Here is a 26020-nt window from a genome sequence, read left to right on the forward strand (position 1 = left end):
GCCAAAGGTTTTAGCAAATAAATGTGTCTTAAGAGGAGTTTTAAACTCAGAAAGAGAAGAGGCCTGCCTAACGTGCAAGGGCGGAACATTCTACAACTTTGGAACACTGACCCATGAATCATTCATGCATAAAAAGGCAACTAACTCAAGAGATGAACCAGTGGTGTGTCTATGCATAGCAGACAGCTTAGCAAAGAACAAGTGACAAAAAAAAAATGCTGACAATAACAGTTTGACAGACATAGAATGTTTTTGTTTTTTTTGCACCAACAAGGTGATTCCCAAAGAGCTAAAAACCAACAACTTGGACCAAAGAAATGTTGTGCCTAATAAAATCCAGTAAAAACCTCACACAGAACCATATCCACAGAGATGGATTTTCATTGATCCGTCTACTGTTGACTGAAGCCTCATCAGAAATGGTTTCAGTGGTAAATGGACTGGTTTTTACATAGTGCTATAAGAAAAGCTTTTATGGTGTGTTGAATCAAAATTTGAAATTTGATGTCCAAATCATCAATATGTACAGAGAAAGTCAGGAGAGGTGTACAACAATGAGTCTCTACAGCCATCTATGAAACACGGGAGGCTTTGTCATAGTTTGGAGCTGCATTTGGGGGTCTTGTCAAAATTGAGGGAATTATGGACACAAAAATGTACCATCAGATTTTTGTCCACCTAACAATCTGTAAAGCATCTGATTGGCAACAACTAAATGTTTTAACATGACTGTGATCTCAAACACTGTCAATGTTTGCATATCTGAATAGAAAAACACACAATGGAGCAATATCAGTCATAAATTGGCCTCCCCAGACCTCAACATTACTGAAACGGTGTGGGATCACAAGGACAAAGAACAGAACAAAAGCCAGTCAACATCCAAAGAAGAGCTCTGAATTTCCTTCAAGAAGTTCGGAAAAGAGAGTTCAGTCTGTAACAAAGAATAAAGGTGGTCTGTCCAAATATTCACGTTGAAGCTCATTAAAATTGTACAAACTCTGTTTTCCCCCCTTTAAATACTGTATTTCCATGCATGTTAGCACGTTGCAGTAATTCGTTACACCTGTTTCCAATTTTCCTGACACATAAATAAATAAATAAAGGAATCAAGGGTAACTCGAGACTTTTATAGTTCTGTACATTTCCAGACATGTTTGAAATAGTGTTTTAACGTTATAACTTGCAGAATGGTGTAAAAGTAGCTATTTTTAATTATCGCAACATCTTTCTCTCTGTAAAACTCTTCAATACCCATTAGCGTTCAAACACATTAGCGTTCAACGTTCAGATCTCGCGGTGCATAACGTCTTGTTTGTCGGGGCAACTAACGGCTTTGAACTCGTTCACACTCAATTAAAAACGCACACACACACACACACACACACACAGAACCTTCCAAAATATTCGCTACAACAGTCTCACAATGGAAACCAACTCCAAAAAGATAAAACAGGAGGCATCAGCTGAAGAAGGTAGTTCTAAACACCCGTGGCTCAGTGTCAGCCCGGGTCAGGAGACCTTTCAGGATTGTCCAGTCAGAAAAAAGGGTCACCAGACTGGGATCAGCGGGCCAACGACTCCCGGAAACAAAACCAGTTTGGCCTCAGTTGAAACAGGTAAGTTACGAGAGAGAGAGAAAGTATCAACCTCCAAATGGGTATCCAAAATTATGACGGGGCTAGGTCAGAAAAGGTGGTGAACGAATGATCCCTTTTCAGGTCACAGTGGGATGTTTCAGGGCTGTGGAGTTGGTGGATATATGAAGGCGGAACCCGACCACTTCACCCAAACCTCGCCCACACAGGGAGATGATATTCCGGCTGTCTGTTTAACCATCCAACCAACAGAGGAAGGTATCAGAAGTAGTAGCTGTTAGCATAGCCTGCTAAATCGTATTTGTATTAAATAAACGTGTATGCAGGTGTGTTTTCAGGACTTTTTCAATGTGATGGCACAGCACAAGGTAGTGCGTGTTTTCTTATTAGTAAAAATAAAAAAAATGAATAACTGTTTTAAAAAGTGGTGAAACAAGTATTTATAACTTTTAAGTAAAAGTCTTGGTAAGTAGTAATACTGGCTTAGTAATACTACAAACAGTAATAATACAAGTACTAAGTAATAATACAAACCGTTTTAGTATCAGAATGTATTTGAAGTATCTAAAGTAAAAGTACCACCATTTATTATACAAACCCAAGTCCATGATATTGTTGGATCATAATTATTGATTCATTAATGTAAATGTCACTTTAAGTATAGTGGTAAGTAGAATCTATATTAACAACCCAACAAGGAATTAACCTCAATTATGATATACTAGGTGAAAAGTAATGGTATGTATGGAAAAATTGCAAGATCTTAACTTTTTAAGTGAAAACAGGAATCATTTATGAAATCAAAATCACAAACTCTGGCCTTTCTGCATGTTATTACAGTATGATGCAAAAGTCTTTAAAAATTAGGTGCAGCAATTTATTGAAACATGTGCAGACATACATGGAACTACATAAGGGAAAAACTGAGTTTGTACAATTTCAGTGAGCTTAAAAGTCAATATTTGGTATGACCACCTTTATTCTGCAACACAGCCTGAACTCTCTTAGCCATGCTTTTCATATAATTTCTTTAAGTAGTCTTTAGGAATAGTTCAGGCATCTTGATGGACATCCAAAGGCCCTCTTTGGATGTTGGCTGCCTGTTTAGTTCAAAATGATCCCACACTGCTTCAATAATACTGACATCTGGGCGCTAGTGAACATCCGAAGCGGGTGGCCAATCCATCAATTAAAGAGTTCGACTGTGTGTTTTTCTATCCAGGTATGCTTTTACTCTATTGGGAGTGTGTTTAAAGGTGGTCATACCAAATACTGACTTTGTAGCTCATTGAAAATTTAAAAACTGTCTTTCAAAATCCTTTTTTTGATTTTTCACTGAAAAGTAACATCCGATTCCTCCTTTATGCTAGTTTTTACTGCCTTGTATTTTAATTACATGATTAAAAAAACATTCTAAAAATATTTATAAAAAATTCAAGAGAAAATTAACAAAAATTGTCAGTAATATAGTTGCACAACATTTTTGTCTCCCACAGACATAAAGCAAATGCAGACTGGCAGAGACGCAACTGGATACATTAAACGGCCACTGAATGCTTTCATGGTGTGGGCTCACATACACCGCAAGGTCCTGCAGAAAACCATGACAAGAGCCAGTATTAAAAACATTAACATTCAGCTCGGGTTGGAGTGGTCCAAGCTTAGCAAGGAACAGCAGGAGCCATACTTTCAAGTGGCTCAGAAACTGAAAAACATCCATAGTCACCAATTTCCTGGTATGAAGCAAAAACCCTATATACATGATAGTAAACATTTATTGCAGAGTAAAGGTGGATCTGTTTTCCATTAACACTGACTCTTGTCTTTGTTTCATCATGCCAGATTACGAGTATCAACCCAGAAAGAGGATGCGCAGAGAAAATTTCACCCCAGTGAGGGAAGTTAGACAGGACGGGGGGCAGCACCAGTCTAGTGTTTCCTTCTTTTCCCCACAAGAAAAGACAACACTGTGTTCAGCTCAGCCCACGTGGCCGGTCCCCATCATATCTTCATTGGCCCCAGTGCACTATAATCCCTACTACCTACTACCTGTCCCCTATGTGTCCAGTCTAAGTTACCATATTGATTTAGCCAGGTAAAGAGAGAGAGACACTTTCATGACACAGAAAACTCAGACTTTTAAGTGCTACATAGCTCACAAACACATTAATCTTGCGGCAGTACACCAACAGCATAAACGTCACAGAGAGGTCCACAATTCAGTGACACCATTTATTGAGTTGAGAGCTCGGAGACACGTGGAAATCGTTAATCATGGCAGCAGGCCTGTCAATCAAAGCGACCATGCCTCTAACTCCTGTATCCTGAGTTATCAAAAAATTCCCACAAATCGATCCTTAAGCCAGTTTTTCTATAAGGCTGTAAATATGCTTTTTAATGTTGCTTAGTTGGATATTTTAACATGGCTGTCTATGGCCATCAACTTGCTTTTGGAAGCAACCCCTAGTTGCCACTAAAGGAAATGCATTTTTTTTTTTAACTTTTGCCCTCATTTTTCAGCACTATAGGCTTTGAACTTGATTAAGTCTTATATCAGTCAGGAGTTCCTATGTCAGGGAATTTATTTATTTTTAATCAACATATTGTACATTAGTGTTAAACCAAGCAGCCACAACAAAAGATGCATGGACAGATGAAGTTTGATGCCTGGCGTCTATCTGAATGTTACTTTGACATGTAGCAACTCCCCATAGCCCAACCTGATCAAGCACACTCACCCAAACCAGTCACCACTTTTACCATCCTAGCAAGAGACAATGGTAGTGTGTGTAAAAGCTGCTTGCAAACAAGCTGCATGCATCCTCAACTCACAGTTAGTGTTACTCATCCAGACACCCCAGGACACCCAGCAGGTCCGTTATCATTGCTCTGGACAGGTCAGGGCTCTTTTGGCAATAGATGGTGCATAAATGTAATATTAGTGCTTTAACAGAATGTAAAGTTTCTCATAGTAGGCAGCTACTGGACATTTTATTTCACTGTCACATTTTCTAATAATTACCTTTCCGTGTTTTTATATATGGCTTTTCTATATATGTCCAAATTCAAGGAGCTTCATGGAAGAAGGGAGGGATCACCACTGCATTTACCTGCAGACAGGCCAGATTGTTCCAGCCTTCCTCAGCGGGGAAACAGCACAGCAGCCTAACAGCACTCAGAAAGTCCTCAGTGGTTCATTCACATTAGAGAGCCACACACAGCCCAGCGTCATCACCAATCAGCAGCTGTCTTCAAACAGAAACGAGGCGAACAAATCTGAGGAGGACATTGATGTGGTTGGACTGCTCTAGGAGATGTTCAGCAAACACTGGCTGATTTGCATTTGAGCAAATCAAATATACATTTTTCATATATTAATAGTTTATTCATTTTAATTCTACTTTTTGTTTAGCTGTTGTCATGTATTTAGAGCAGTCCACAACACTAAAAGAAATTGTGCTTTTTCATTGCTACTGATGTAAACTAATGCCAGAAACACACAGGATGAATGATGTTGACTGCACACATGCTTCAAACAACAGTGTAATCTGCTGCAATTAGTAAATCAGCAATTCTTCTTGAAACATTTCATGTGCAATTTTATTTATATACCTATTTCATTACATGAACATAGAAGATAAAAACTACAATGTCTTAAGGCATTCCAAATAATAAAAGTAAAACCACTTTACAAAAAAATAATGTTAACAGTCACACAGGCAGCTTGTTCCAAAGAATGGGACCACAGTAACTGAAAGCCCTCTTGGCATACCTGGATGTGATTCTGGAAACAGTTAAAAGCTCTGCACACGATAGCCTGAGAAGTCTAATCAGGTTATAGACAATGATCAAATTAGAGATGTTGTGAGGGGAGCCAAACCACTGAAAGCTGCTTTATGAAGTAATAGAAGTATTTTAAAGGTAATTCTACATTGAGAGCCAGTGAAGTGGCTTCAGTATTGCAGTAATATGGTAAAATTTCTCTCTGTGTGTGTGTGTGTGTGTGTGTGTGTGTGTGTGTGTGTGTGTGTGTGTGTGTGTGTGTGTGTGTGTGTGTGTGTGTAAGGCCCACTGATGATTCGGGTGATCCTGCAAATAGAGCAATATAGTCATAACCTGATTGATATATTGTTTTATATGATTTCACAGTTTTTGAAAGTGCCTTGAGGCACCAAATCACAAAAGCATTTGCTTCAAGGTGCTCTATATTATAAGGTCAAGACCCTACAATAATACAGAGAAAACCACAACAATCAGACCCCTCTATGAGCAAGCACTTGGCAACAGTAAGAAAGAAAAACTCCCTTCTAACAGGAAGAAACCTCCAGCAGAAGCAGGATCAAGGAGGGGCAATCATCTTTCCTGACTGGTTTGGGATGTGTAGACCCAGAATTGACCCTTGAGAAACACCTGGTTTCATTCGGCAGCTCTAAAACTACTCACTGAAACATAAAAACCTTTACCCTTTAGGGTATGACGACAACCAGTCGAGAACCTGACCAACCTTAAACCAACCAAGCACTATATTGATCTTCAGGTCAGGTTGATAACTTTAGTAAGAGCTGTTTCTGGTTCTGAAACCTGATTGGCACTTATTAATACTGTGAGATGAAAGGTCTTCATTCAGTTATTTCTAAAAAAAAAATTTTGCTGAGCAAATAATGATAGGGCTGATAATTATTAATTACCAATGGATCCAATGGAGTGATAACAGCACATGTGAGACAAACAGGGAAAATCACTGGCCGTAAAAAGATGTTGATAATATTTACTAGTGATTTTAAGATGATATCATGCACTTGACTTTTAGGTTTGTGACTACATTTCAGAATGAAGGCCTTCCAGTAAGCGCAGGGCGTTTCCACTATATGGTGTACTGCCACTTCTTTTAAGTAGCGGAATGCCTTCTCAACAGGTGTAAATCAAACAAAACGCGGACACCAAAACACAAGTGGAGTATGTGCAAATCGCCAGTGATTAGAATCCGCCTTATTATCAACAGCACGGAGTACCGACTGAACAAAGACATCATGAAAAATGGGACCCAAACGGACCAATGAACACTTTACTGAACGTTCGCAAGAAAGACAATATCCAATCACAGTCCACGCAGCTCTAACTGTATCGTGACTGAGGTCCGCGCCTGGCGAATAGGAAAAGTAGTCACCGCTAAGGGGCGTTTCCAGGAAGAGAGCGGTTACATTTTCCTGTAATGGCGGACCAGGCAGAGAGCGAGACTATCGGGTTCAACGACAGCAGGTCAGATAACAGCGAGTAAAGCGTTAAAATGATTATTAACCGAGGGTAATATGAAGCATTTGCGGACATTTAATATGCAGCTAGTCTGCGTTGCTTTTGGTTCAATGGTGTTGATATGTGGCGCTCGTGCATGTCAATGTAGCCACGCCAGCTAACTAGCTTCCAGCTAACTAGCCCCCGTGTTGAAGAGCGGCTCGATTTCTGCTCTCCGCTCCCCGGCACGCGGTAAACATGGGCCAGACAGATTAAACAGACAGATGTTTACCTCTCACGGAAGGCCACCCGAATCACCAGGCTTTGTGCTTGGGCTCAAACGTGGCGGTTGTTATCAATTATAACCAGCTAGCAAAAATATGCTAAAGTGATTGGAAAGTAGCTGTTTTAAATAGACAGAAAAAAGGTTGATGTTAGCCCGATTATCACAAGACGACATTTGCTGAATGTTTGTGTTCATCTACGGCCAAGCGGGTATAACCCTGAAGGGTTCAGCATGTAGACATGAGGTAATATAAACACCACAGAGTCTGAATGGACAACCTGTCCACGTCACACCGTCTTCAAACAGCCTTGCATAGCAATTAAGTAAATTTACGCTAAATGATGTCCTTAAGTAGAATCCTAAGGTATTTGTAATAAGGAACATGAATCTGAGAGACATAGTTACACCAACCAGTCAGCTGGTTAGAAAAGCGAGCAGTATGTTTATGCATCAGTAATAACAGTTCACAAGTGCAGCATACAACAGAGCTCATGTTGGTGTCTGATGGGTACTTTAGCGATACACTGATTGTGAAGGCAAATTCATGATTAAAATGGCAGTTTAGGTGATGGGCAATGGCCCAGAGTTTATTTTTTATTTACTTATATATACTTGTTTATTTTTTGTGTCAGAGAACCAGAGAAATCTTTCATTTCTATCATAGCATCTTTGAACATTTAGCCAGCATTAAATTGTTGCGACGTAACACAAAACTTCTACTTCTTATTAGAGTGCTTTTAAGTTGTGCTATTGCTACTTTGACTTTGATAATAGGTCTGAGTACTTCTTCCGCTCCTGTTTGCTGGCCCATTTCTGCAGCAAGTCTCACATTAGTCAGCAGAAAGTGTTTGTATTCATTGCTAACCATTCCTGGCTTATACTGCAGCTTCCTCCATTGTAAAATTACAATGTTAAGATGTTAATATGATATTACCGATGTTATTACTTTTATAGTGTAATTTATTTTTGTATTGTGAAGGATAATTTGTCATTGTACTGTATATTTAATAATTAAGCTGATAATTGCTTTCTGCACTCTTTTCAAAGGCTTTATTTACAGTTTAGTGTCATGTTAGTATTTATCATAAGCTTTAACTATAACTTTTATTATGTTGTGCCAGAATGGCGCAGCAGGCGGTGCGGTTTCGTGGCCCTGCCCCTGCGCCTGCGCCTACACAGACCCCAGTGTTAAGAGGCCCACCACCACTCCTTAGGCCACCACCGCCTCCTTTTGGGATGATGAGGGGACCTCCGCCGCGACCTCCGTTTGCACGTCCACCCTTCGACCCCAGCATGCCACCAATCCCTCCACCAGGAGGGATGCCTCCACCTATTGGGCCTCCCCACCTACAGGTAACTGCCCCACATTCTTTTACAAGCATGGTTTTCATCATGGAAATGTTACCTTCTTGTGGTGTAGGGTTGTTAAAAAAATCAATACTCGATACTCATTTTCAACAATATTGATACCAACAGTCCTGTCTTTCCTTCCTTCATGACACACAACTTCACATGGCTCCTCCTGTCACAGCTGTAGTAGTTAACGTTCATAACACTGAACAACACTTTAAGAGGAATTTTTAAGGTTAGTAAAGCTCCTGTTTCAACAGCATGAAAGTATTAAATTCACTAGCTGGGACCACATCCTCGGTAATGATGAGGGATGAGGAAGTGTGAACTGGTGCTGCGGTTTGGGGAAGGCCTCGAAGGGGACTGGCGATGGCTCCCGAGCTGGGCAGATCCCCATGTACTAACAATAAATGAATGAAGGAAAGGAAGAGAGGGAAAAATGGGGGGGAAGGGTGGGGCATGAAAATGAGAACAGCAGGTATTGGAGAAGGGGGGCTTTTATAGCCTGAGGCTGGGGGGGCGTGAAGGAGGAGTGGTCCCGCTCCTGAAATTCAGATGATATCTCCACTAGATAAAAATGTTAACCCGACCAGTGCACACATTAACATTAGCTGTTTAACTATTGGCAGTTACCCAATAGCCTTGTTAGCTGTCTGTTATTAGTAACGTGTTGGCTAACGGACTGTAGTTAGAAAAAGGATGAATAATTATTGCAGGTTGAACGAGTGGCTGATCGAATACTTAGCCATGGCAGAGGTGGTTATGGAGAAACAGAAAACCTGGCAGGTTCCTGGCTGTACAGAGCAGGGAGTGAACCGTAGTTGAGCTAAGCAGAAAGGGAAATGTGGTGAACTAATCCGAGCAAATAAAGACTGAAATCTGGAGCAGGAATCAGGCGGTTTCAATTCTTAACGCAGAGGTGGGGAGGTGAAGATCTGCAGGCTGAGTTGGAGCAGTGTACATGCTGGATGAGAGCGAGGCTGCAGGCAGATGTGAACTAGATAATAAACTAACTTTTCTACTTTTACAATAATTTTTTAAAAATATGTTTCTTTATTTCATGTAGCCAGCTGTGAGGTCTTTCACAGTGAGTACAAGTTAACTTTTTTGAGATATGACGACTTCGCCATTTATTCTGGTGATGTAGGATGGGTTTAAAATCTTCCTCATGGTATCAGAAATGGTATCAAGTATTGTCATGGGTTTTGGTATCGAGTTTAAAATTCTTATATTGCGACAACCCTATTCTGGTGACGTGCTCACATTTAAATTGAAATGGTCTTTGAGGTGAAGTGAATAGAGTTTCTCCTTTAGTGTAAATATGATTCACAGTTGGTTATTGAATACGCATCGATCAGTCGTATAGCCCCAGGTAGAGTCTGCAAAGAAGAGACTGTCCTCTCTATTACAGCATAACAGCAGTATTCACTCTTAAAAGGAGGGGCAGACAGTAAGGAGGCATATGACTAATCTTTGTTTTATAATCTCTTTGGCTTCATAATTGATTCTTTGGTGCAATGTGATTTTTCTCTTGTATAATACAGTAATGATGCACAAATCTCCCTAATTTGAATCCAAAAAGGCCAATTAGCATCAACTGCTGGCTGAGCCCTCCACTGCTTGTGACTGTGCACCTTTCTGTATCCTCTACAGACACATTATGTTGGAGGATAGAGTGCTTTAACGGGATAATTTAGACTCTCAGTTCTGCTCTTTATTATTTGAAAGCTAAATGCTGTGCCCTCTCTTTTTTATGTAGAGACCTCCGTTCCTTCCCCCTCCTATTGGTAACCTGCCGCCTCCACCAGGAATGCTGTTTCCTCCTGGGATGCCTCCCGTTCCTGCATCTGGAAACCCTGCGCTCAACCCTGCTGAAGAAATCTGGGTAGAGAACAAGACACCAGAAGGAAAGGTAAGGTGGAGGTCCTATAAAAGCAGATAGCAGGCATTCTCAAACTGATGTGTGTAATAAATAAGTTGGTTGCACTAAAACAGCTTTAATAATAATTTGTGATCACATAGTTAAACCTGGTTAGAGGAAATGGCAGCAAATCAAAATAATTTTGCTTGACATTAGATTGGAAATTATGGTTGCATTGATATTGTCTCTAATTAAGAGCGGTGTGTTGTGTTTTTTATGAGATTTTTACAATTTGCTAAATTCCTTAGTTGGTAGAACAAGAAATCTTGCTTAGCCTGAAATATTGGCTGCTGCCCCTAGAAGCTCAGTCATCAGACTTGAGCTGTCAAGTTCCCATATTGGTTACTTAATGTTTTACTTTGTTCGCATTTCAGTCACCGTTGGAAGACAACAAGGCTGCTTATAACAGTTTTTAACATATTTCCATTGTCATCGACTCATTGTAAATGTCGTTATCATCTTTTCAGAACTAGTTAATCAGGACCTACCTTTTGAGTGTAGTCATAATTGATAAGCCTATCAAGTGGGCACCTGCCACTCTCCTAGTCACTGTACCAATACTTATCATATCATCTGCCTCCAAGTCTTCCATCCTTCTCTTATACCAACCCGCTGCATGTTCTCCTTCACTGAATCTTCTCTGTGGTCTTCCTCTTTTCCACCTGCCTGGAAGCTCCACTTTTAACATTCTTTGTCCAATATATCCACTAACCCTCCTCGGCACATGTCTAAACCCTCTCAACCTTGTCACTATAACTTTGTCTCTAAATCGAACCTGAGCTGGTCCTTCTAATATTTTCATTTTGAATCATATCCTTTCTGGTCACTCTCAATGAAAATCTGAGCATCTCCAGCTTTGCCATCTCCAGCTCGTCCTCCTGTCTTTTTGTTTTTGCCACCTGCTCCAAACCATGTGTCAAAGCAGGTCTCACTAACATTTTGTCAACCTTCCTTTTCACTTTTGCTGTATTCCCAAATCAGAGCTCTGCTGTAACAAGATTAAATATTTATGATTAATTATTGGTAATTCAATGCAAATTGTTCATTCATTTTTTGAAATCATAAAAAACACTGATTTTTTTTCCACAATATTTAAAAAAAACTGTGATTGTTTCTCATTCACAGACATATTACTACAACGCCCGGACCAGAGAGTCATCATGGAGTAAACCTGATGGCGTGAAGGTCATCCAGCAGTCTGAGCTCAACCCTCTTCTTGTGGCGGGGGCTGCAGGTTCAGGGGCTAATGTTGGGGTGACCGCCAGCTCAAGCAGTGTCAACACTACAGCAAGCACAGCAGCAGCAGCCTCCCCTACTCAAGCTCCATCCTCAACCCCCTCCCGCACACTCACCTCCAGTCCAGACTCCATCACCACCCATTCCCCCTCTGCGAGCATAGCAGGTAAACAGCACCTCATTAACATCTCACACTCACACACACACAAAGCAAGAATAAAACCAAAAGTACTTCTTTTTCTTCCCAAAAGCCACCGTTGTAGCAGACCTCCCTCCTATTGCCACAGTGACCTCATCTGTTGCTGTTTCTCCGGTCACTGTGGTGACTGTTTCCACGGTGCCATCTCCTGTTACGGCAGTGCAGACCATGCCACTGCTGCCAGCAGCCCTGCCTCACAGTGTGGCCCAGCCCACCGCAGCCATACCTGCCTTCCCTCCTGTCATGGTGCCACCTTTCAGGGTGCCTTTGCCAGGCATGCACATCCCTCTACCAGGTGAGAATGAGACGCGAAGACCTTTGGTCAAGCTGTACATGTATATACTGTAATGACTATTCTGCCTCATTGGGCCATGTTTTTAAATGTTTTGTCCACCTTGGCCTGCTGCTGTTGCTGTAAGGCTGTCTTTTACAGTCCAGGAGGGTTTTTTTGTATCTAAGGTCTTATAAAATATTTGGATGTACTTATGATTCAATCCAGTCAGGTGTGCACAAGACACATGTAGGGCTGGTTATAGGGTGTATGATTCTCCTGAATACTATTCTTTGGACTCCAGGCCTTTTAGTGGTAAACAAAGGGGAGCGTTTGGTCAGCAGAACTGCCACAAATTTGATTCAAATATAATTAGTGTTGTGATTTTTAGCTTTAATTACATTTAAGATGATTGCTCAGAGAAAACATTAGAAACAGCCCCAGATTCTTGCTCTTTTACACCACATAGCAAAGAGACAGTGATTGTTAGACCCCATTCATGTAGGTCTAGCAGTCAGTCACAAACCATGTGGACCACAGGTTGCTAAAATGTGTTTAAAAAAAAAAAAAAAAAAAAAGTGTATTCCCCAACTGTTTGGTTGCAGGCTGTCACATAGTGAAATCAGTTGCAAAGAAGGTGCTGCATCTTCTTTTCTTCTTCTTAGTCTCTGAGTTGTAGTGATCTTCCAATCTTAAAAACAAACAATAAGCGACCTCCTCAATCTGCTAGCAACCAAACCAATAACAAGGAGTTTTTTATACAGTACCCTAGGGTTGGGCGATTGGACGAATATATCGACTATCGACGATAGTTTTTACAAGGGTGATTTATTTATTTATTTGCCCATGAGTAAGTTTGCTAATAATGATGAAGCTAATAGAAGCAGTCAACAGAAAAAAAAATAATAGCGCTGTTTGAACAGCACCCTCTTTCATCTGCGAGCGAAATGCACCCTCCTCGGGGTGCGCCCAAATGCTTGTTGATGGAGCTGCAGAAGCTGGTGATAGCTTCTGCAGCATGTACGTGTATGGATGGTGGACACGTGTTTGAGTACTCAGCTTGCACTATACGTCTGCACAAGTGGCACACCGCTTTGGTTACATCCTTAGGTTTGCCTCTTTCATCTGGTTTAAACCCAAAGAAATCCCAAATTGGCGACTTAATATTTTTTTTAGTGCTGTCAGCGTTAACGCGCCGATTAACAATTAACCCATCTGGAGTGCAGACTGAGTCAAAATCCCTGAAATTTCTCTGTCAACGCATTTCAGCAGTTTGTCCAAATTTTGTTCATTCTGCGCTCCAGATGGGTTGAGAGCGTTAAAACCTTTTAATCGTGATGACCGCGTTTAAGCCGCGTTAACGCTGACAGCGGGGTTTTTTTGGGAAACTAGTTCGTCCATGTTTGGACTTGTGTTGTAAACCAAATCAGTCCGTGCATGATTACATTGCCCCGCCCATCAAAAAGTCTGTGCATGCGCGAATATATCGCCCATCGGCGATTGTTGGACTGACGATTGCTGGTTGGAAAATTTTTACATATCGCCCAACCCTTCAGTACCCTCATCATGACCGATTTCACCCAGCGACATCGAGCAACTGCTTGCCAACCGGTTGCGGAATACGCAATTTTTACTTCCAAATGAAGGTTGCCAGGGGGTCACTGACCAGATTCTAGGCTTGTAGGAGAGCAAAATATCAGTTTGCGATCTCTCTCCTTTTTTGAGTGTAGGAGATGAAACTGAATACTTAGAACAATAAAGAAGAATCCACAGAGTCAAGTATTCGAATACAGCCTCACTCAGTACTACAGATAGCAACTTTATTGTTTTTGTTTTTTGTAGAAACCCAGATTTTTATTTTATTTTAATTGTGACTTTATAGTGCAGTCATAAACACATTGGCCTGATGTGTGAAAGATCCCCAGGTCAAGACTGGGAAGAGGCACAGATGCTTGGGAGGGTTGTGTCAGGAAGGTGTAAGCATCTGTGCCAAATCTTACATGTAGATTCATCTGCGTTGGTGACCCCTTGTGAATAAGGGAGCACCCAAAAGAAGCTTTATTATTGTTGTAAATATTAACAACAAAAGATTTGGGTAGCCAGCAGGCTCCAGCTCCAGCCCCTTATTTAGATCTAATTTAAAGTGAAGGGTCATGCAGGTGGATAAATTTATTGCCAGCTAAAATCAAACTTGGCTGAAAGCACGCCTCAATTAGGACAGATGGTTTTCAAACGTCAGACTTGGAATCTCCTGATTGACGGTGTCGTTATTATGGATTCACTCTCTCAGATGTGGCATCAATAAGGGCCTTACGTTATGTTGTGCAGCTGATTCCTCACATCTTTAAATACACTACAGCCACATAAATGTCAACAGAGGCAGAAAAAAATCTGGTTGTGTGTTTTGTCTGAACTGGGCCAAACATATACAAGCTCTTACACAACATGGTAGCTGATATCTAGTGTCCTGCTGTGTTCAACCAGATGCTTGCTTGTCCGTTGTTCTTGCAGGTGTAGCAATGATGCAGATAGTAGATGCAACCTGTGTAAAGGCAGGCCCCAGCGCCAACGGTAAACACCCAGCCGCTCGCCTATCAGATCTACAGTAGATGGCATGGTAGTGAATGATGTCTACATGCGTAGTCTGGTGTATATGCAGACCCACAAACAGTGGCATGGTGTTGAGTGCTGTGAACATGGTCCATTGGGTGTACAGTGGTGAAATTCCTTCCATTAAAGCTGATAGAAACAGAAGCTTAATTTTGTTTCCATGATCAGAGAGGGTGATCAGATAGAGTCACATGCAGTGTTTCATTCTCATCTTGTGAGACATCTTTTCTAGCTTCTGCTTAACTAAATTCTTCCACCCCTCTCTAAAAAAAAGAAGAAGAAGAGAAGCAAACATACAAGAACATGATTTAACTTTTAATAAATGATAGATACACTGATTCTTTGTTTGAACCGGTAGGGGGTAATTTTTTGCTGTTAATTGTTCTAAATTGTTAGATGTTACTGAGTTGTTGGTTGTTGGGTCATTTTTAGGCATGTGGTTGTCGACTGTAAACAGGTTTTTTTTTGTTTTTTTTAAAAAAAGGAGTGACCATCTTTATATTTTAAGGGCAGTCTCATTGTTGTGTCAGGGCTTTGGTAGTGTAACGGTTAGGGCTACATGATGTGTTGTTGTGGTCGTCCTCCTTTGTGGCATGGTTGTGTGTTTGTGGTCACTACTGTATTTGTCTGTTTGTGTTTGTGTGGCCTGTGTTCATTGTCATATAGTTGCTTGTTCAAAGCATTTTAGACTTGAAGAGTTTCTTTCACAAAAATCACAATACCCTCTCTTTTTATTTTCCCTCGTCTTGCTCTGCTTGATGAGCAGACAAACCCTCACAACGACAATTTTTAGCTTGCAGTGAGTCATTCTTACCTCTGGTTTTACTAAGATGTGGGTTTTTTGTTATTATTATCACCACATGTTGGTAACAGTCTGGGTCATGAAATCGCCTTTATTAATGTCTAAACTAATGCCATCGTAGCTAGTGTTAGTGGCTCAGACATAAAGATGACACTCAGCCAACAATGGTCTCTCTCTTCCCTGTATGACTGCTGACAGGCATGCTTCCTGGTATGGGCCCGCCTTTAGTTTCTGTGATGCACCCCCAGCTGACACTCTCGGCAGCTCCTGCTTCCATGGCTGGATCATTGCAGCTCCCCGAGTGGTCAGAGTACAAAACAGCAGACGGGAAAACGTACTACTACAACAACCGGACACTAGAGTCCACTTGGGAGAAACCACAGGCTGTGTTGGAGAAAGGTAGGTTTTGCTGACGTGGTGAAATTTTTAGTTTGACATCATGTGTCCTATCCAGTATTATCCTTTTGAGCTATGAGTTTTTCCCAAAACTGTGCTATCTGTTAGCTATCTGTTATCTGTATTTTAAAAAAAAGAGAGACTTGTGTTCTTTTAAATGCAAATCAAATAGTGGGTCTAGCTGAATTTCTTTTCAAATCTTGTAAAATGTCCCAAAAATCTGTAATAACGATTTTTCTGCACTGCAAAACACAGGAAGCGATGTTTCTTCAGACTCGTCATTTTTACCTACACTCACCCGTCACTTCATTAGGTACATCTGTTGCACTGCTCTATGTAACTGGCCCATCTGCTATCTTTAGGCATGTAGATATGGCCAACATGATCTGCAGAATTTCACAATGCGCATCAGAATGGGGAAGAAAGGTGATTTAAGTGACTTTGAGCATGGCATGGTTGGGGTAGTGCAAGACAAGCTGATCTTAGTTTTTCAAAAACTGCTGATCTGTTGGGATTTTCCTGCACAACCATCTCTAGAGAATGATCTGAAAAAGAGAAAATATCCGATAAGCAGCAGTTCTCTGAAAATGCTGGGGTCAGTTTTTGCTCTGACATTCAGATGGCAGGGTCAGAATTTGGTGTGAACAACATCAAAGTATAGCTCCACCCTGCCTTGTATCAATAGTTGAGGCTTCTGCTGATGGCCCCGTCTGCCAAACGAATATTATTTTGAAGCCACAGCCTACCGGAGCATTGCTTCTGCCCGTTTCCATTGCTTTATGATCAGAGTGTACCTGTCTTCTCATGGCTGCTTCCAGCAGGATAACACGCCAGGTCACAAAGCTCAAATCATCTCAAACTGGCTTCTTTAACATGAAAATTAGTTCACTGTACTTAAATGGCCTCCACAGTGTCCAGATCTCAGTCCTGTCTTTGGGGTATGGTGGTATTTGCGTCATAGGTGAGCAGCCAACAAATCTGCTTCATGCTGTCATGTCAATATGGACCATAAAGGGCCATGAAGAGTTAAAATAGTTCTGGAGATTAAAGGAGGTCCAACCTGGTGCCAGCGACGTGTACCTAATGATGTGACTGGTGAGTGCATGGTCACAATATCCAGTTAGTCTGAAGCTTGTATACACTGATTCCCAATCCTCTGCTGAGATTTCAGGCTCCAGATCATTCAGTGGAAGAGTTAATTAAATTAATTAACATTCTCATTCTCAGTTTTACCAAACTCATAGGCTATAACCACTTTGACTTTCTTGTCAGACCAGATGTAAAGCCAAACTTTAGTTATCTCATCGTCAGCATTTATGTCGTTTTTTTTCTCCTCCCTTCTCTGTAGAAAAAGAAGCAGAAAAGGCAAAAGAGCGACTTGCCCAGGAGGAAGCTGAGGCAATGGAGATGGAGGATAAGGAGAACAAAATGGAAAACACTAATAATGAGAAGGAGGTATCTGAATAACCACTTGCACTGCCAAGCCAAAACAGATTGAATCCAGTAAACCATCTGAAGGTAGCAGCAACAGAGAACCATTTCTTGTTTTTTCTCTTTATCAAGGAGACGAAAGAAGAAGAGATGACGGAGGAGGAAAAGGCAGCTCAGAAAGCCAGGCCTGTAGCCACCAACCCTATTCCTGGCACGCCATGGTACAGACCCTGCATATCACAGCACACTTTCCTCCATGGTATATGGCAGGGCGGCAATATAATGCTGCCCTTTTTTTTCTCTTCTTCTGTGTCTATTAATCTGTTTTAGGTGTGTAGTGTGGACAGGCGATGATCGTGTATTCTTCTACAACCCGACAACTCGGCTCTCCATGTGGGACCGCCCCGAGGAGCTGGTTGGTCGATCTGATGTTGACAAGCACATCCAGGAGCCACCACATAAGAGGGGTCTGGAGGACAGCAAGAAGACAGGTGTGGACGCAGTGTTTTTTAAATTATACATTATATACTGTGAGTATTGATATAGGAAAGGTTTAAGCTAAGAAAGGCATATTAATTATTGTTGTTATTATTTTTAGTAGTAGTATTTATTTTTTTATTTGACGAAGCAACAAGAGTACAGCCTCTGGTCCAAATGTCCAGTCAGATGTTTTCACATTTTTGAGTGTTTGTCCTGTTTTCTTTTTCAAGTTATGTCGAGCTTTATGGATTTTCCATAATAACGAGCCACAGAATACATAATGTATTTCTGTTGAAATTAACTTTTTTTCCCCCTATTTTTTTATTTTGCTTAAAACTACATGTCAGTGAAACAAAAATAAACACATAAAACAGTTTAAAATATATTCACAGTGTGGCCTGCCTGAAGCAGCTGATATTTAACTTGTTACAGTTCATCTAAATACTGACATATTTTAAGGCCCCAGTATATCTGCCGCGTTGGACACTTCACATGCTGCTGGCAACATCATCACACGGCCACTTCTATTTATGCTCACCATTAAGGGGCAAGCTACCATATTCTCCTGAATGATAGGTGTCGCCACTGAGACAATACTCCCACATCAGATCTGATATAGGAAGAGAAGAAGTCAAGACCAGAAGCAAAGACTCCAGCGTTTTTTGTCGTCGTTGTTGTTGTTGTTTTTTTTTTCTTCCCCCCAAATTTTTGCAGCATCTGAATCTGTATAATCAGTCGATCTTTGTGGCTCAATAGGGATAAAAACTGATACAATCGTACACTTGTGTCTTCAACCCAGCTTTGAGACCTCTGACTTTCACCCTTAACCACCTTTTACTGAACAGGACAACGTATCAGTGATTGGAGAGACAGCAGTGATATAGTTGCACAAATCGGGTGTTTATTTTCTCTCTTTTGGAACAGTAAACCCTGTGCATGACATTTGGGTAGCTGTTCCACTGTTATACAGTTTAAGGCTAATTACAGTCACCTCTGTCAGCGTGGACTTCACAATGGCTGCACGCTGGTAAAACCACTTTCTGCACAATAGTCCTGCATCACACAACAGTTACCCACTTGGCCACGTTCATTAGAGGGACAGGCTCAGGGTCAGCTCTTATCAGTTAGCCATGAACACAGCACACGCCCTCAGAACAAACAAATGTTCAGCTTATACAGTCCAAGTTGAACTAGTAGTCTTTGAAGTTGTGTGGTACTACCTTTTGGCAGGCAGCCCTCTAAAAAAAAACACAAGTGTTGTGGTCATTCTTGGCTCTCTGTGCTCACTATATTTGTTTTGTGTCTGTGTTCACACACAGGTGTCAGCAAGGAGGATCCAGAACTATCCATTGCTGCTGAAGAGAATCAAGATGAGGAGCCAACCAAAGCCAAAAAGAGGAAGTAAGTCCTATCCCTGTGAAAAATTCCTTTTTTCCTTTCTCTTTTTGATTCATTAACCTTTTAAAACAATATATATTTTTATGATTCTCTCACCACCACCTCTGTTTTTAACACTTGCAGGAAGGAGGACACGAAAGAGGCAGACTCTGAGAAGGAAGCAGCCATGGAGGCTGAGCTCCGAGCAGCTAGAGAAAGAGCTATAGTGCCACTAGAGGCCAGGATGACCCAGTTCAAAGATATGTTGTTGGAGAGAGGGGTAACACATCCTTTTTTTTTTTTTTTAAAAGTTTGTTTGAGAGAACCACATGACATGAATTGTTCTCACTTGTTGAGATTTTCTTTCCATTGCACATGCTCGGAAATGTCAAATCTTTCAGGCTTTTGTCAGACACGTGGTCACCGTTTAGTTTTGTTGTTGTCTTTCCTGCCTGTAGGTGTCTGCATTCTCAACTTGGGACAAAGAACTCCACAAGATTGTTTTTGACCCACGTTACCTACTACTGAACCCAAAAGAAAGGAAACAGGTTTTTTTTTTTCTTTTTAACCTTTTCTCAGCATTTCTCTGTACAGTATTTTTAGCTGTTACACTTTGTTGCAGTCTTTGAGTCATTTTGGTATAATTGTGCTTCAGGTATTTGATCAATATGTGAAGACACGAGCAGAGGAAGAAAGGAAGGAAAAGAAGAACAAGCTGATGCAGGCCAAAGATGAGTTCAGGAGGATGATGGAGGAGGCGAAGCTCACACCAAGGTAACAGGACAGTCCACTTTCACTACATTTCATAGTGGTTTTTATGGGGTCAAATCAGTCACCAGCACACTTACCCTCAAAGAAAAGTCTTATTTACATTACTCGTTTGCCTCTTTTTCACTAGCACCTACTAAGCTCCGTTCAACCATTGGTTTCGGTCATTTTCCATTACAATTGAGTACTCCCTCAATGTGGGTAGGATCGTTATAGCAAGGTGGCGAGAAAGTCCCATGATGTAATTTGTATGCAACACAAACACAACACATTAATGCAGGACATCGAGGTGATATCATTGCCGGGTTTCAAAAATGTCAGGTTTGATTCTCGTGAAGGAATGACTCTCATCCAGTGACGTCACCTCCTGACCAATCAGTGGCATGCAGCCTGTTGACATCACATTTTCAGCTCAACTCAGGGGTTTGGAACTTCAGCCCTGAGGTACTAAAAACGGTATCTGTTACTGAATACTACGACTAAATGGAAAACCCTAAAAATCAAGTAGAGTTGAGCTGAGTAGGTACTAGTGGAATGGAGGCTTTTGTTTGAGTAGGTTTTCTAGCTTTTTAAAATTTGGTTACATGAGCACAATAGAAGAGCTCGACACATGTTGTTGAACAGTTTTTATTCTTTAGCCGCTAAAGGCTGGTCGGTTATGAATGAATAAATGCAGGAACGAGGTAACGTAATATTTTGAAATTCTACCCCCCACCCCCAAAAAAAATCTACAAAAAAAAAATAAATCTCAGATGACTTTGAAGGTCAAGGTCAGGTCCTTGACCTCAAGGTCAGAGGTCAAGTTTTCTGAAAATCACCTAACTATACCATGCGTGCATCTACTAGGAGGCTGAGGAGTAGAACTGGCAGCCACCAGTATTTTTTCAATTTTCCTTTTAGACTTTAAATCTCTTTGTACCGGGTGGTTTTGCTTCCTAATAATCAGCATTGTTGCTTTTTTGCAGGACAACATTTAGTGAATTTGCAGTGAAGCATGGCCGAGATCCCAGATTTAAGACCATAGAGAAGATGAAAGACAGGGAGGCTATCTTTGTGGAATTCATCACCGCTATGAGGAAGAGAGAAAAAGAGGACTCCAAGTCTAGGGGAGAGAAGGTAAGACTCACTCACACCTCAAAGTGCACCGTCTTTCTTTCTTAGCCTTAAACCTTCCAGAGTTGTGTCTCTGCTGCCGACGTTGTTTTTACACAGATTTTTAATAAAGTTTGACGTGTTTGTTTTTTCTTTAAGGTCAAGCAGGACTTTTTTGATCTTCTGAGTGACCAGCACATAGAGGGAGGTCAGCGGTGGAGCAAAGTGAAAGAGAGGCTAGAGACTGACCCGCGATACAAGAATGTGGAGAGCTCTGCACTCAGAGAAGAGCTTTTCAAACAGTTCATGGAAAAACAAGCCAAGGTAGGAGCAGCTTTGTGGAGATAACGTCGGGGTTTATGTGCTGATATCTGATGTGTTCGAAAGCATTCATTGGAATAATAACGGTTCATGTACTTTTAGGGAGGTGCACATGTAATAAATGTTAACTAACTGGACATTGACCTGATGTATATGGCACCAGTTCAACCTAACTTGTATTTCTAAAAGAGAGAATTTAGTGCAACATATCGAAAGAAGCTTACACAGACTTCTTGTGATATCACCTGCAGAACGTGGACATTGAGAAGGAGCGAGAGCTGGAACGTCAGGCTCGTATTGAGGCAAGTCTCAGAGAGAGGGAGCGGGAGGTGCAGAAGGCCCGATCAGAACAGACCAAAGAGATCGACCGAGAAAGGGAACAGCACAAGAGGGAGGAGGCCATCCAGCATTTCAAAGCGCTAATGTCTGACATGGTGAGGTGCTCTGCAGAAACACTGGGGTGTGAAAAAACACATGCTCTTATCATGTGTGATTTTCATTAAGTTGTGATCAGTGTTTGTCAAAAAGTGTTTGAAATGTTACAGTTCATGTGTTGCTTATTTTGGGGATAATCCTACTGGATGAGTTTTTTTCCCCTCTTTGATCCCTTCAAGCAATTTTTTTTTTCACGGCTGTTTTTGCATTCGCACTTCAGGTCCGTTCTTCTGATGCAACATGGTCAGACACACGTCGTAACCTGCGGAAAGACCATCGCTGGGAGTCAGCATCGCTGCTGGAGAGAGAGGAAAAGGAGAAGCTGTTTAATGAACATGTAGAAGCACTGGCCAAGAAGAAGAAGGAACATTTCAGACAGCTGCTGGATGAGACCAGCATGGTAAGAAGTAAAAAAACAGGACAGAAAAGGGTGCCAGAAGTCATTTTATATGTTATATATATAATACGTTATATATGATAGATCTGCAGCTCGATCACTGACAATTTTTTTTTTAAAAACGCTGTTGTTTTTGTGTGTGTTGTAGATTACTCTGACAACCACATGGAAGGAGGTGAAGAAAGTTATCAAAGACGATCCTCGCTGTATTAAATTCTCTTCCAGTGACAGGGTAAGACCTTATTGGCTCCAACCCATCTTTATATTATTATAAGATTGGTCAATTATTAAAGTTGTTCTTCTTCCCTCAAGTGTTGCTGGAGTTCCTGTTTTTTGAATATTATTATAAGATGATAAGAGATTAGTCATGTTGCAAAAATACGTCACAAGAAAGCAGTATTGCTCTGTAGTGTGTCTCTGTGAAAGTGATTCTGTATCTCTCGCGCTCTGCTGAATCTTTGGTGGTGTGTGTGGTAATTATTGTGGATAAACTCTCTCTGTTGTTCAGCGACATGCGAGAAAGGGGAAGTCCAGAAAATTCCAGAGTTCAAATGTCTCAGCTTTCGCTTTCACTGCGCTCTGCTGTTTGCAGCATAAAAACATCACCATCGTTTACAGAAGGACAGAAAAAGGAAAAATACTCAATTTTTTTCTTTTATTAAAACAGCAATTAATTCATTTTTTGCTTAGTTTAAACCCATGTTGGTTGTTGTCATAAGGTTGTGCTGGATCTCTGACGGCAAAAACCTGATCACCTTTGGTTGCGAGCTGAGATGCCAAAAATACATAGTGCCAATTAACCTTTTGTAATCGATTACATAGGTGTGTCTATAAGGAGGCTTTCTACTGAGTGTGAGCCCTCAAAGTGGTTTCTTACTACAAGCCTATTTCACTCATCACACACACATTCATACAAGCAGTTTTTTGTGTATCATTCGCACATGCTCACACTCAATGGATTTGGGGAAGCTTAAAAGATTTAAATTGATGGGGGTTCAGATACTTTGACATGCAGAGTAGGGGGAGCGACAAATTGAACCGCCGACCTTCCAATTAGTAGATGCCTGAACTGCATCCGTCCTATTCAAGGAAACGTTTAGATCGAAGCAAACGCTAAATTACAAATTAAATGTCAGCATGAAAAAAACGATACATGCATGAATTCATGCTATTATTCAAAGGCTTCTTGTAATCAAATGATTACTTTCATCGTCATGATCTCAAGGACTCGGCAGCTTACATTGTTTTGAATTCATGTGGTGTTTTTATTCATAATCCTACCTCTACAATGAAAGCTGTTGCATGTGGACTGCAAACCTTCTCAACAGTGGCTGGTATATCTTAAACATATTATTCGTGTGAAGTACACTTCCATTTTCTGGAGTTCTGACTTCTGTTTGTCCTTGTTTGTAGAAGAGACAGCGGGAGTTCGAAGACTACATCAAAGACAAATACATCACAGCCAAAGCTGACTTCAGGACGCTGTTAAAGGAGACAAAGTTCATCACATACAGGTCTGTGCTTTGTTTCACATATGTTCAGTTTGCATAACCCGACACAGTTGCGCCCCTTCCTAGGAACTTGTTATAAATAAAGCTCATCTAGTCTTTATTTCTCTGCTACTTTAAGCAGATGGTGTGTTAAATGTTTCAAGTGGAAAACTGGTGTGGGTGAATTCTGAGTTGTTTTATTTTTTATAATGTTAAGACACTGGAAGATTCTTGCACAGGTTGCATGAGTTGAAACTGTAGTCTGCTGAATAGTGAGAATATCTGAATTACAGTTTTTAACATTAGAAAATTGTATTTAATGGGGAAAAGTGCCTCAGAACCTCAGCAGCAGGTGTTTTATTTAAGAGTACTCGAACCAGTTTCCGTGCCTAAGGACCATTGTCCTTGTATCCCCACTGGCCTGCACTCACACTGCGCTGCACACGATTCACACCTGAGTATGCTTTAGTTTGTCTCAGCAGCTCGCTAGTCCTTGATGTGCACACACAGAGCGCAGTGAGGTTCAACATTTTCAGAATCAGAATGCCTTTTATTGTCTACAGTGTTAAAAAAATACAATGTAACAGAATTGCTGCTCCCAAAATAAAGAACACTACAAAAACAAGCCATTCACACAATAATCCAGTCCCTCTCAGTAAAACACAATAAATAATTTTTAATATGAAGGAGTCAAGAATAAAATAGAACTTGTCATAGTGCATTGCAGTAATCATGCTTGATGTAGCACAGCTGAATAAAAACAGCTCTTTAATCTACGTGTCCTTGTTTTGATGGACCTGTAGCATCTAGCACAGGTCAAACAGTGAGTGCAGAATGAGGTCTGTCGTTAGTGATTCTTATATAAAGCTCTTGAGTGGTGTCTTGCTTCTGCAGTCTCTTTGATTGCAAAAGAAGACCAGAGCCAGTGATCTTTTCTGCTCGTTTTATTACCCTCTGCATGATGTTTTTTTTTATCTACTGCAGAGCATCCAGGATGCAACACTGTTACATTTTGTAGCTTCATGAGGACCAATTTTAGAAGTGGTGACATGCTGTCAGTTAACACAGTTATTTTTACTGAAGGCAGCTATATGCAGCATGCCTGAGTGCAGCTAAATGAGGGTGATGTCTTAAAAACATTCAGGTCTAGAACGAGTACACTCCATCCCCGGGACTCGGAGAGGGTGCGGTTCATCTTATTGTATTCCTGCTTGTGAGCGCACTCTCCCTGTCTCCTTGTGCCCAGGTCGAGAAAGCTCATCCAGGAGTCGGAGCAGCATCTGAAGGATGTAGAGAAGATCCTTCAGAACGACAAGCGGTACCTTGTTCTGGAGTGTGTCCCAGAGGAGCGCAGGAAGCTCATCATGTTCTACATCGAAGATCTAGACCGCCGTGGCCCACCACCTCCCCCCACCGCCTCTGAGCCTACCCGACGATCTACCAAGTGACCAATCTAATTACTGTCTTGGCCAGTGCTGTACTCCTCCTCGCCCTCCCTTTGGCCAGAGCATGCCCTCCCCTCAGCACCCCTTGATCTCCGCTCTCCAGGCCCACGGCTGGCCATGCAGTGTTATTTCAGGGGGGTTACGTTGCTTAGATGTGTACCATAGAGATGAACGGTTAACGTCTCTGTGTTATGTCAAAGTCATGAAAAAGCCCTGCGTTTGAGGCGCAGGGACTAGAGGTTACCTGATGCCCAGGTGACCCTTAACCCCTCACCTCTGACTGACCACATTAGAGGGAGGAGGGATAGCAATGAGGCTGCAGGTTGTGCAGCCACACAGGTGTAAGATAGCCGATGTAAATGAGGTTGAGTGTGTGTATGCATGTGATTGAGGCGTCCTTAAGCCTTACAGATCCACTGTGCCAGGTCATCTTTTCAGCGGCTCAGTGTGAATGTTAGTTTCTGCTCAGTGGTTCACTCCAATGTTGCAGCAGCTTCTCTGTTGAATGAAATAAAGACGACTTCCACTGTTTTTCAATATGCTGTGCTCTGGATTATTTGAAATGTTAAAATCTGGGTAACGCTTTATTCTCTAATATAAAGGGGGGGCTCAAATAACACATGTCAAAAAGTTAAGTCTTGCTGCTCAGCAAGAATCTTAAAGTGCACCGGTACTTATTTAGGCAGTTATTAAAACTGCAAGTATTTATAAAATACTCCTTAACCCTGTAACAACGAGTGTATCATATTTTAAATGTGCGTTTTTGAATTATTTTTTTTTTGTGACAAACCTAAATAAATTGTACAATACACACAATTTTTAAGTAATATATTGAAAAAAAAACATGTCCCCCCTCTGCACGTGTCTCAACCATCTCAGCATT

At 41.2% G+C, this 26020-nt stretch overlaps 2 protein-coding genes across 4 annotated transcripts; both read left to right on the forward strand.

Moving 5' to 3' along the window:
* Window positions 1–1369: 1369 nt before the first annotated feature.
* Window positions 1370–5182, forward strand: sox30 (Sox30 protein). 2 transcript variants are annotated; one of them, XM_003446966.5, is made up of 5 exons: window positions 1370–1619; window positions 1722–1856; window positions 3095–3334; window positions 3441–3693; window positions 4669–5182. In XM_003446966.5, the coding sequence occupies exons 1-5, from the start codon at window positions 1427–1429 to the stop codon at window positions 4907–4909; spliced, it is 1062 nt and encodes a 353-aa protein (XP_003447014.1). In that variant the 5' UTR covers window positions 1370–1426; the 3' UTR covers window positions 4910–5182. The 2 variants fall into 2 exon arrangements, with proteins under 2 accessions (XP_003447014.1, XP_025766442.1); XM_025910657.1 differs by lacking the exon at window positions 3095–3334.
* A 1532-nt stretch (window positions 5183–6714) lies between these two features.
* On the forward strand, window positions 6715–25674 carry tcerg1b (transcription elongation regulator 1b (CA150)). Of its 2 annotated transcripts, XM_005452642.2 has the most exons (21): window positions 6715–6857; window positions 8238–8469; window positions 10226–10378; window positions 11513–11789; window positions 11875–12117; window positions 14605–14664; window positions 15704–15904; window positions 17250–17356; window positions 17465–17553; window positions 17663–17823; window positions 19132–19213; window positions 19334–19469; window positions 19648–19737; window positions 19845–19963; window positions 20923–21073; window positions 21209–21373; window positions 21622–21804; window positions 22026–22205; window positions 22351–22434; window positions 23616–23716; window positions 24939–25674. In XM_005452642.2, exons 1-21 carry the CDS (start codon window positions 6811–6813, stop codon window positions 25138–25140), a joined length of 3063 nt encoding a protein of 1020 aa, XP_005452699.1. In that variant the 5' UTR covers window positions 6715–6810; the 3' UTR covers window positions 25141–25674. The 2 variants fall into 2 exon arrangements, with proteins under 2 accessions (XP_005452699.1, XP_005452700.1); XM_005452643.2 differs by lacking the exon at window positions 14605–14664.
* Window positions 25675–26020: the final 346 nt, after the last annotated feature.

The sequence above is a fragment of the Oreochromis niloticus genome, linkage group LG10, assembly GCF_001858045.2.
Source record: "Oreochromis niloticus isolate F11D_XX linkage group LG10, O_niloticus_UMD_NMBU, whole genome shotgun sequence".
Lineage (NCBI taxonomy): Eukaryota > Metazoa > Chordata > Actinopteri > Cichliformes > Cichlidae > Oreochromis > Oreochromis niloticus.

What these genes read in the sequence shown, in the direction of transcription:
- sox30 (XM_003446966.5), top strand. Translation starts at nt 1,427, where the DNA reads ATGGAAACCAACTCCAAAAAGATAAAACAGGAGGCATCAGCTGAAGAA. An exon ending in CATCCAACCAACAGAGGAAG is followed by an intron (nt 1,857 to 3,094) that starts GTATCAGAAGTA and finishes TGTCTCCCACAG; the next exon opens with ACATAAAGCAAATGCAGACT. An exon ending in TACCATATTGATTTAGCCAG is followed by an intron (nt 3,694 to 4,668) that starts GTAAAGAGAGAG and finishes TCCAAATTCAAG; the next exon opens with GAGCTTCATGGAAGAAGGGA.
- tcerg1b (XM_005452642.2), top strand. Translation starts at nt 6,811, where the DNA reads ATGGCGGACCAGGCAGAGAGCGAGACTATCGGGTTCAACGACAGCAG. An exon ending in CCCCTCTGCGAGCATAGCAG is followed by an intron (nt 11,790 to 11,874) that starts GTAAACAGCACC and finishes TCTTCCCAAAAG; the next exon opens with CCACCGTTGTAGCAGACCTC. An exon ending in CCAAGTCTAGGGGAGAGAAG is followed by an intron (nt 21,074 to 21,208) that starts GTAAGACTCACT and finishes TTTTTCTTTAAG; the next exon opens with GTCAAGCAGGACTTTTTTGA.